General features: G+C 38.7%; 1 protein-coding gene across 16 annotated transcripts in view; it reads right to left on the bottom strand.

Annotated features, from left to right (window-relative positions):
• Positions 1 to 12,233, bottom strand: part of LPP (LIM domain containing preferred translocation partner in lipoma) — a 629,538-nt gene that overhangs the window by 151,803 nt on the left and 465,502 nt on the right. For all 16 annotated transcript variants that reach the window (XM_074366117.1, XM_074366147.1, XM_074366073.1 and 13 more), the window contains one exon: positions 9,822 to 9,948. In XM_074366117.1, the coding sequence (XP_074222218.1) occupies positions 9,822 to 9,948 (127 nt within the window). The remainder of the gene's footprint in view (positions 1 to 9,821; positions 9,949 to 12,233) is intronic.

Raw genomic sequence — 12,233 nt, forward strand, 5'->3', positions numbered from 1 at the left:
TTCACAACTAGTTGCTATGGTAAACACATGTAAACATGGGGAAAGTATGTTTTTCTCAATGTGATGCCCTGCCCATCTGACCCAATTAGATTAGAAGAAAACTGAGAAGGTTAAGAGATTGTCTTGGGAACCAAAGACCACAAAGGAAACCCTGTAGCGGGAAAAATGTGATCTAGAACTTAAAAAAGAAAATCCGGACTGTGTAACCTATCCACAGACCAACTTCAATCTTTAATCTTCACAGAAAATACATGCAAAAGAGCTCAAGTTCAAGGGTATCAATTTAATTGTGACTGAAGTTCAACGAATGTAGCAACCATGTGTTACTGTACTTTAGCCACTCTCTAGTGCCTTTAAGTGATTTCAGAAAGGAATGAGAAAGTCTGAGTTACAATCCATGGCTCTGTCACTAAGTAGTTTGTGAACCTAGAAAACTCCCTTATTTTCACAATCCCTAAAAATGAGAGGATTTTCCTAGATAGTCTCTAAATTCCTTCTAGCTCTAATATTTTATGATTCCATAAGGTGTTAAATAAATATCTGCTAAGTACATGAAGTGTTTTCCCTCTGTAGTTTACTATATACCATGTGCTGCCACAGTGGATATGGAATGCCTGCTCACAATTCTTATTCACAGGTTAATTAATGAAATAGTAAATATCTTCTATATGCCAGGCATTGTTCTAGGACCAAAGATGGGGACATGGCGGTGTACGAAACAAAAACTGCCTTCCATCAGACTTACATTCTAGTGAGGCAGACCATCAATACTGCAAGTAAGTAATTTGATGAGTGTGAGAAAATAAAAAGGTAATGACAATCTCTTCTGTTCATTTATATTTGAAAATCAAGGAGATTGCGATAGGACTGTTACAAGTACATAGGTCATTATAAGATGTTCATTTCATTTTTATCATTTTAAGGGCAATGTGTTCTGAACCCAAGTTTGAATAAGGTGTAAAGTAACCAGGTCTGAAATAGCAGGCCCAACCTACTTCCTCACCTTTGTGAACAGCCCTGACAATCCTCTTCCTGCTAACAACTCATTTCTATTCTTTGTTCAGAAAGGAAATTTTGGCCATAGGGTTCAAAACACTCTTCAGCTGTATGACTTTGAACAAGTCATTTGGGCTTTAGTTTTCTGGAAAATGAAAGGTTGTCCTAGATAGTTTCTAAGATTAAATTATTTTTTATGATACTATAAGCCGAGGTTTCCAAATCAATGCTTAAAAACACACTATGTAGCCAAATTAATTAAAAATTAATGTGTACTAAGATAGAACACACAAGATGCTTAGGATGATAATTTATTTAGTGCTGTAATCATATATTGCCTGGGGCAAACATTTTACCAGAAATCACTACCACAAAAGGAAATATATCTAACACGTCTCATTAACTAGAAAACATTCTATTCCCACGACCCATAGATACCTTAAACAAAAAGCTGGAGAGAAGCAAAACCAAGAAATCCATTTTTTTTCCAAATCAATACCACCTTTTCTCTACACCACTTATTTTCTACTTATTCTTCCATTGTGGTTTTGGGGTTTTTAATTAATTAGGTCATTTTTCTGTGAAAATAAAATCCTTAAGGCCTTAGATTCTATCTGTACTAAAGGCAGCTCCCAATTGGAATCACTTCTTAGTCTGTAATTGACAGGAGGACTTCGGAAAACATTTTCTTGACACAAAATAATAAAAACCATGAAATGCAAATAACTTAGCATCTGCCAGTTGAGACCCTCTAAAAACTTTTCAAAGTGTTCATATTGTTCCTTGTACCGATGAAGAAGCTAAAACATAGACTATGTTCACTGATTTATCTCATAGTCTATGACCAATCCAGTAATATGGTGCTCAGAGAGTGTGATGGGCTGGAAGGAGAACAGAGTCTGGAGCCAGTAGGCCTGGGCCCCTGTGCACTTCCACTGCTTATGGGATCTACGACTAGTAGGGGTGGTAGAGGGCTCTGAGGAGTGGTGAGCCCCTTAATCATTCAGGTCCTCTGTTTCCTCATATGCCAAATGGAAATAAACCTACTGTCTGCTTTGCAGGGCTGCTGTCTAGCTTAAATGATGTAACAGGTATAAAAGTGCTTTGCAAAGCATTATATAAATGTCTATAATCTTGTAATAATAATGATAAGCTGAGCTTAGCACTAGAAATTAGATGCAAAAGCCTGATACCCAGGCAAGTTTTGATGCTTAAGATATTGAGTAGCAGAGTTGGACAGCACTTTCAAAATCTAATCTCATAGCCCATCAGATGCTTGAAAATCTATTATCACTTCCCCAACAAGGAAGGGGTTGTTGGGTTTTGGCCTAGACTCTTCCAAGAAATTTCTTCTGTCTGTTAAAAAAGCTAGTTCATTATACCAAATGAAAATTTGCCAGCTTTCCCTCACTTGCCTTTGTTGCCAAGTTTGGAATAATACAAATCAAGTTTAATTCTTTTCGACATGGTAGTTCACCAGTAGCATTCAGGGCTCCAGGTTTTCTTTCCTCCACACCTTCAACTGTACCTTAAATAGTGGTTTCCAGTTTTCTAAGCATCTTAGTCCAAGTCCTGCAGAAATGCTCACTTATCCTTTGGTCTTACTAGTATAGAAGAGAAATAGATTATCTTCCCCATTGTTTGGTGAATTCTGCCTTTACTCAGGAACATTCACTGGACCTCCATTTTGTTCTCAATCAAGAATATACATACTACCAAGTATGGTGATGTGGTTTTATTAGTAAAGTAATCACAGCACATGCCCATCCATGCCTTTCTTCTCTTAAGGCTTAACACACGCCAAGTGCTCGCTGCCTCTTATCTTTCTATTTTCCCTAGAACAAACTTCTGGCTTTGTGCAAAGATTCTCAATATGCCTCACTAACAATACTCAAGAGATAAATCAAAAAAAATTTTTTTTAGATAAATACCAAGTTCTGTGAAGATAATTTACCTAGTGCTGTTCTAAAGACACAGGGATTCTTCAAATAGCTCACTAAACAATTTTAAGACTCACACACTTCATTTTTTTTTTAAGAACGAATAAGACAACACCATGTAAACATTGCCAAGATAATTACAGCTTCATGCTTAAAAATAAGCTGGTAGATATTTTCAGTCCACCCTCATATATATTACATTATTCATTTCTAGAGATGCTGTATTCCAAGACTGTTGTCTTCTGCCTTAGGGTCTCACAGCCAGAACACCATTATTTTGGAGAGAACCACACCACGGTCACAGACTTAGACATGTGGAACCACTCACCTACAGAAGCATGCTCTCTCTTTCAAAATGAATGAAAGCACAAGACTTGGAGGCTCTGGGTATACCAAGCAACACGGAGAACCCCTGGATAAATTCAGAGATGGCTCAAGGATATCTAGAGACAAACTCAACTTTTGTTTTTTTATTTCCCTCACAAAACTATTTGAAAAATATAAGCCCCAGTGCTGGCCATTAGCCCTGTCAGCTCCCCAGTTTTCTACAGTGACAAATTTCTTCTCCATTAATTTTAACAGACTAATTTAAAATTTCTACCTCTCCAATCTTAGGTTCTAAACTTTGCCATAAATTATAATAATTTATAGTTCATCATCCCTTGTTCTTTCTATGTATCTGTCTCTGGAATGGGGAGTCTCCTCTAGGATAAACATAGTTTTCTAGTTGCCCAGGGAAACAGGTTGCTCCAAGATGCTAGCACTTGAACCAAGGCATTTGTTACAAATGATTTGGGCTGAAGATCTGCTGCCTGATTAACTGAATTAGGTGAGAATTTCTCCTATCTTCAACTGTCTTCTATATTTCCTCTCTCTCCCCTGCAGCATAGTTGAGGCCCATTCAAGTACACCGTTGCCAACAGAAAGATACTTGGGAATCTGCTATAGCCAAAATTTAAGTCTAAGTAGATGGAAAACGTTCACAGAAGAGAGGCTATCTTCCTTTCAAAATCTGGACTTACCATACTGCTCTATTATGATTCATCCTTTGTAAATTTACCATTTGCCTAATATTGCAATGCAACAGTTATAATTTTTGATGAAAGATGGAAAAGGAAGGACCTGGAAACACTAAAACTAGCAACTTTTCAGAAGAAATCATTAAAAAAAAAAAGTCAGCTGAGACTCAGTTGAAGGTTCCAGTTTGTAATATTTTACCAGGAGATGACTTGAGAAAACAAGATGAACTGTAGCTGTAGTGACCTGCCTTCGCTCAAGGTCAACAGAAGGGTCACAGCCAGCTAACACGGTTGTTAGAGAGGTATTAGGTGTGCCGTCTCCCTACAGTACGCATCTGAGCCATGGCAAAAGGCCTATGCTTAGTGTCACATCAGTTAATTCAGGAGTTAAAGACAGTTAAACTACGTTGCCGGTGATGTTGAAGTCCAGGCTCCCAAACCTAAGGCCCTGGGAACAGGTGGTCTCTTACCTGAAGGCCATAACTTCAGAAGGAAAAGGATGACATGAGGCAGGAACAGCCAACCCTAGAAACAGCATATGCCTTTCTGTAATGGTAATGAATCAAAATGGACTTGAAATCAGAAGAATAAGTCCAACCCCTGAAACTTACTAGTTATGTGACCTTGAACAACTGAGCCTCTCGGAATCTCCGTTTCCTCAACTGAAAAATGAAGACATCGTTGCCAGACCCATCAGTCAGACCACAGCTGTGAGTAAACTTTTTAAACTTGTAGAGCTTTAGGTAAATACCAGCTTCTGTCATCACCACCGCAATGGTTATCATTGCACCAACAACAGAAAGTGTATGTGTCCAGTAGAAAACAAGGGACCAGATACATGAGAAAGGAAAAATTTAAAGGTCCACTGTAGACATCAAAACAGGAAGACACAGGAATGACTCTCTACTCCTCCCATCCAAGAAGGGAGTCTTAAGATAATTCATTTGTGGCAGGATTCAGTACTTTGGGGGGAAGAAGGATATCCTGTGTAGCCGTGCAGTTATAGCATCTCTCGCTGTTCTGATCTGAAGCGATTCCGCCCTCCCCACAATATCTCTACATCCATCTCTCATCTATCGCTTTCCCTTTCCTGTTTCAAAGTAAGTTGCTGACATAACGACACTTCACCCTAAATACTTCAACATTTTGTTTTTCAAAACAAGGATACTGTCCCATATAACCACAGTGCCATTAGCATACCCATAAAATTAACATTGATGTATTATCTAATATTTCGTTCACATTTAAATTTCTCTAACCTTGCCCTAAATTCTTTAGTCTTTTTGATCCAATCAAGATGCATGCCTTGCATTTGAATGGCATGTCATTTTTATCTCCTTTAATCTTGAATAGTCTTATCTAGCATTGACATTTCTGAAGAATTCAGGACAGATGTCTTGAAGAATGGCACCTCATCTGGATTTGTCTACTTCCTCTTGATTGGATTCAGGTTAAATATTTCAGTGAGACTATCACATAGGTGATGCTGTGTACTTCCTACTGCATCACTTCAGCTGGCACATGTCAGTTCGTCCCATTATTGGTGATGCTAAGCTTCATCACTTGGATTAAGAAAATTTCCACCAGACTCTCTCTTTGTGACGGTGACTTTACACTTTTGTACTTGAGTCACCTGTGATGTGATTTTTTGATACCCTCCTCATACTTTGAAGAACCATAATTATTATTCTTTGATTACAAAGAAAAACTGCTAAGAGTGATGGGAAACTCTATAATGAAAAACAAAACAAAACAACAAACAAATATATTCATGAATTATTCCACTTAAGAAAAAAAGAAAATAGGGGCTGCATGAAAAAAAAGAAAAAATAAAACATGACCACAAAGGAGCCTACTCCATTGACACCATTTATCTACATTTCATTCCTTCGTACTGACTGGTGCAGCTCATAGTCTAGTAGGAGATCTTTGACATGAAAGCATTTAGTGACCTTCAGCAAATCAGCTAGAGTGTCAATGAAAATTCCAGTATTATTTTAAAAAATAATGAACATTCCAGCATTAAATAGGCAAAGTGAAAGAAAAAGTTAAGTAGCAATGGGGTTGAGGTGGGGCTGGGGACGTTAATGCAAGAGCGAGAAGTTCTTTTAGGGTGGCGGGTAACAATGCTACTTCCAGCCTAGAGTAAGAACGAAGGTAAAATTCTGATGGAGAACAAGGGAGAACTCATTCATCTCTCTGGGGTCAGGCCCTCCTGTGGCGAACACACTGATATATATACCTTCCTTCCCTCTTCTTCAGGCAGATTTAACTCTGTCTTCTCTGCTCACCGAGTGTCTCAGGCAGACCCAACACTGCTCTGCATCCCTTGCTGCACTGACATCCCTTCCATGCCTGCCTCTCTCCTGTCCTTCCCAGGAACTTGTGAATCCCTCAGGGCACAGGTTCTGTATCTGGGCGTTCCCTGCACCCAGCACAGTGGCAGACATGCTCAGGAAATGTTTGATGTTTAAAGAGTGAAATAGCAAATGGTAGTTCTGTTAACTCATCCTTTTGCTTCCTGCTTTTACCTAGCCCGTAAGAGTCAGAGCTGGCATTCGAACTAAGGCATTCTGGCTCTGGAGCCCACATTCTTAACCACATTTCCTGCAACAGTCCCATAACCTTTGATCTCAACATGTAGGGCTCATTATACAAGATAAAGTCCTTAGTCTTTAGGCCTTAAAAGACTTCCCCACACTGGCCCTAACCTATCTCTCCAACTTTGTCTCCCAGTATTTATTTGTTCCTCCCACATGGGTACTTCACTCCAATGAATTTATTCCCTATTATGTTAAAATTCTACTCATCAGAAATAACATCACTTCGCTACTCTCATCCCGCTTCCGAATCTCTATTACCATAATTTTAAAAACAACTCAAAGACTATCCACTCCATAACCACTTTTCCATTCCTGTCTCGGAATGTCCTCTCTCCTTTTTCTGAATTCTCAAAAGACTGGCTGAACAGAGATTAAGTTACTTGCCACTTTCTGTCTTGTGTTGTGATTAGATGCAATCACACTGTACTATCCTCTATCAGACTATAAGCACCTTCAAAGGTACAACCCAGGTCTACCTATCCCCACGTGCCTCCAACACCTACCTAGCAGAGTAGCCTGCACATAGTAGGCCCTTGGCGAATGTTTTCCATATAAGTGATTTTCCTTAAATAATCCTGGCCTCAACTCATATTTTGTTTATTCTATCCACTTAGAAGAGAACACCCTTCTCTTATTTTCTATTTCCTCCATAAAACCTTTTCTAAATACCTAGACTAAACTTCGGAAGTGATGTATATGTTTATTACCTGGATTGTGATGATGGCAATGTAAGTATATACATACATCCAAACCCACCAAATTGTATGCATTAATTATATGTAGCTCTTTGTGTGCCTCAATAAAGCTGTGGAAAAAGCTTTTAGATGGAAAAAAAAATGTGTAGACCTAGAGTTTGGATTCTAATCCAGTCCTTCAATTTATTAGCTGTTAATATTGGTCAGATTACTTAACGTTTCTGTGCCTTGATTTCCTAACCTGGAAATAATAATAGCACTTACTTTACAGAGTTATAGTCTTTTCTGGAAGGATGAAATGAGTTAATTCCTATAAAGTACACACTGTATAATTGTGCTGCCATATTGTAACCACTCTATGAAAGTTAATCATTATTCCACATTCTCTCTCATGGTTTGTAATACTCATTTGGCAATGATTATCTACCAACTGGTGACATATGTTCTATTTTTGCTGAGAACTTAAGTTTAAATCAAGTATTATTAATGGGTTTTTAATGGGCATATCTTGTCTTCTTAAGTAAAGCACGGGATACCTTAGATTACTGAGCATATTCTATATGCCAAGAACTTAGTTAAGTGCTTTCCATAAATATTTCATTCAATGCTCACAGTAACAGTATAAACTAGCCATTATTTCCATATTATAGATAAAACAAAACAAAAATATCGAGAGAGTAAGCAATTTAAGTTGTCTAAGCTAGTGAGTTGTAGAGCTAGGACTGTGTTTGAAGGCAAGGATAATACTTAATTATATCTGTTTCCCAGAATGCTTAATAATGTTCATTAACACAATTACTATCTACATTCAATGCTTTTTATTGCTATCTACTTTGTGGCTATGATAATTGAAGCATATATGTTTGGTATGTTAGCTTTTTGTTTTTAATACACCTTAATACAGAAACCTTATTCAATTTTAATATACTTTTTTAAAAAGTTATCTTAGGCTCCAATATATGCCCACCTTCATGTCAATGACAAGCCAATGATATACTTTTCGTATATTTTAATATAATTAGACACTTTTTTTTCTTACTATTCTCCATGCATTTTTGCTAATCTCTATCAACTCACATTTAGCTTTTGTCATACCCGCCGGATTAATGTTGCTTCTAGACACACTAGGCAGACTAGACAATACTTGCTCTTCATCTTCGATTTACCAAGACGGGAAGTGGGACTGAGGCAGATAAGGAATGCGCCAATACTGCTTAGCGGGTGAAAGGCAGAAAAGGAACCATAACCAGGATTCTCTAGCCCCACTCTTGTGCTCTTTCAGCTAAGCTACGCTGTCTCCTGCATATAAGTGAATGTCATGGCTTTCATATTTTAACCCAGTCCATTCACGGTGTGGCCTTGGACTAGCACCGTCAGTTTACCCATCATTATCCATCATATCCCCAAATGGGAAGCAGTGGGAAAACATGAAAATAGGAAATATTAGAAAAAGTTAAAGTTCTGTGCAATTTTTCCACCTCTGTGCCTTTGCTCCCACTGCTTCCCAAATGTAATATCCTTTCTCTCCACGTCCTTAAAGCAGTGCTGCTCGGAATGCGGTCCACAGATGCTTATCTAAGAACCATTTCACACTCTGACGAGACAAATACAGAAACAGACAGTGTTTAAAAAATAGCATAGTAATTTGATTGAGTAATTTATTCCTGTTAAATCTAGTCAGGATAAAACTCAGCCTTCCATTTTGTATTTTTTATTTCATTTTCTTAGTAACTAACTTTAATTGTACTCTGTGGAAATACTGGTCTCCAACAGATTAGGGAGGAAACAGAACATTCGAAAGGCACTGCTTTAAAGGGTCCAGGTTCAAGAACCACTAATTCTTCTCCAAAGCATCCTGATGCTCTTGATGAATGGAGCTTTTACAGTTTTGAACACTTGATCTAAGCCTCTCTTATGCATCTTATAACTTTCCACCTAGATCGTGTGTTTGTGTGTTTTTCTTATCTTTCTTATATTTTTCTTATCTTTTCTGAATAATTACAGCCTCCCTGAGGACAGGTTATGTATCTTTCACACCTCATAACTGGCATATAATTCATAAACTCACATTACACTAATGGACTGGATGGATTAGCCACTGATAATTATTCACAGGTTTGAAGAGGGGAGAAGTTGAAAAAAAAAGATACAAAAGGAACATCTTTTCCTGAACTTGAATTGGGAGTGGATTGAGAACAGAGTTTAGATAGTACCCAATTCCACATTTTGTAAATAAATATTTAGATCAGTGAGAGACCTGAGCCCACACAGAAACCATATTTCTGCTCAGTGAGAAACTAATAAATTGTCAAAAGTTAATTTTTTAAGTCAAATGTGTATCTTAAGAAACTCGACATCGCCCTGCCATTTCAGTACAAGCCACACAGACACATTTATGGCAGTCTCTCAGAGCCACGGCCGGAACACTCAGGTGTGAGCGCATGCGGCCACCTCCAGCGCGTCCAGACTCCGGTCCTTTACCAGTGGAGCTGATAACCCTCCTAGTGACTGATTACGGAAAATACAACAGCACCTTTACTCGGAAAGTCGGCTCCAGACCCCACTCACCAAAGTATTCATCGGCGGGTGGATTTTCCATGTCGTACAGCATCTTCTTGGTCAGGTGCTCAAGCTCATCTTCAGGGCGGAATGAGGGGGTTGCCGCCGGAGGCCCCAGGGACCCTGTCTGTCCACCCTGAAAGGCAGAAAACAAGAGTCCTTTAAGTGCAATCTAGACATCAACCAAGGCAATCAAGCGTGTTTGCATGGTAGAGGGGCAAGCGCTGGACTTGGCTGTTAGGAGGCCTGGGATTAAAATTGGTTTTATCAGCTGCTCAGTGTCTGACCTTGGAGGCACCGCCTTATTCACTTGCTTTATCCAAATGAGCCGTCTATTGGGCTTTAGAAATCCATGTTTACAAAGAACGGGACTCTATTTCATTCAACACTGCTAAGCAGTGACTATGAGCCAGTTGCATATTTATTAAAAAAAAAAAGATTAATAAATTGGGCTTCCTCCTACGGAGCTGAGTCAGGTGAGTGATACAGGCACCCTAATAATTAAAGGTAACTCCCTAACCAGGGCACAAAGGGGGCCTGAGGGAAGCAGCCCAGAGGAGAGACGTTGGCACAGACTAGGACTTATTTAGCTGAAGGAGAGGAAATATACAGGTTGTGCTTTCTCACGTTCAGGTGAGGAAAAAGCCAGGGGGCATAAGGAGCTCCAGGCAGTTGCGTATTTCAGGACAAGGTATAACGTTTGAGATAAGAAAGGTACGGGGTCCAGAAAGTGAAGGACCTTGTGTTTCAGGTAAGGAGGTTGAGTCATCCCCTCTGCCCTCAACCCCCATGCCGAAACACTGCAAACTGCCAGGTATCAAATGAGGGAGGTAAACCAGCAGCACTGACAATGGATTGGTGTTTAGATACGTGGATGCACTTGAACTCTAGCAACGTAAGGGAATCAGGTATCAGGTGAAAGAACAGCTGCAGTAATCAACCAAGAATCCAGAGTATGCAGAGAAGGACGACCGGATGCCAGATGTAAAATAGCTTTGTGCTGTGTAAATAAGATGAGATTTATTATATTTTCCTTTGGCTAGATCACAGCTTTGACCATTTCCAACATCACACCCCAACATCTGCAAAGTGTTAAAAAGACACTGTTATAAAAGATTTGCAGATGATGGTAATGATGTTCCTGTGGTTAATGGGAAGAGCCGGGGTTGGGAATGCTCTTCCTTGACGTTTATGCATTCTTAAAATTGTTGACCAAGACTTTCCCCTTTTACTCTAGTTTACAAGAATCAGTTCAACAAAACTTGAAAGCTGCTTATTCATTTACCCATTATCTTCTCTATACCAAATGAGTTTTTGGATGTAAAAATCTTGTAAAGAACAAATCCTTATACAAAAAGTTTTGTTATTACTACCACCATTTATTTCAATAACTCCAAGATGGGTATTAAATATTTGTGTTAGTCTAAGGCATGAAATCCCTTCTAAACACACATAAAATTGCTGATTGGTGCTTATTTGGTCTTTTCTCTATAGTTACCTTTCATTTCTCAGGTTTAAACAATGTACAGAAAATTAGAGTACAGACATGTAGATGGCTCAAGAGACCAATATATTTTTTTATGTTGGCCACTACCCTTACCTCTGGGATTTTATTTCATTGTCAGATAATTTGGATTGGAGATTGGACAGTGGTGAATAAGCTATGGCATGTGGCAGGAGACAGATAAAAAATAGAGCTGCACGCTGGCATCTGAAGAATCATTACCTCAATCTACTCATTGTGGGATAAAGAAATTGACACCCCAAAAAATCAGGGCAGGGCTAATTATGATAAAAGCCAGGATAAGAGCCCATCCTGGAGTCACTTATGTATTCTATAAACATTAAATGTTAAACTCCTCTAAACTGCAAATAATGCCTGCTCTATAGAGTTAGTGTGAGGGTTAAAAATGTTCTTAGATCATTCATATTTCTTTTGTTTACTTGTTTATCTGCACGTTCTTACAGCGTCTACTTTGTGTACCTTCTGCAAGCATCAGGGAAGAACACCAAGATGTATTAGACACAGTCTTTGCCTTTGAAAGGCCTAGAGTCTATCTAGTAGGGGTGACAAATGTACACAAGTGATTAATTATAAAAAGCACACTCTATTGGTGGGAGTGTATGCAGATATGGACATTGGAGGGGTGATTCCTAGTATTATTAAACTTCAGATTGCTCTTATATGCTATCCACTTTTAGGAAAATGTTACAGAAATACTCAAATAAGAACATAAAATTATTTGTGGATATGCATTGTGATAGTGGCATTGTGGTTGGAGATAGATTTAGCTTAGGTGAATTTGTGAACCTTTCAGAACTTCAGATTCCTTCCTGTAAAGCGGGCTTGCCAATGCTACCCCATAGTCTTTGTGAGAATAAAATGAGATAGTTTGCATTTCACACCATATACAGCTTAAC

The sequence above is a fragment of the Camelus bactrianus genome, chromosome 1, assembly GCF_048773025.1.
Source record: "Camelus bactrianus isolate YW-2024 breed Bactrian camel chromosome 1, ASM4877302v1, whole genome shotgun sequence".
Lineage (NCBI taxonomy): Eukaryota > Metazoa > Chordata > Mammalia > Artiodactyla > Camelidae > Camelus > Camelus bactrianus.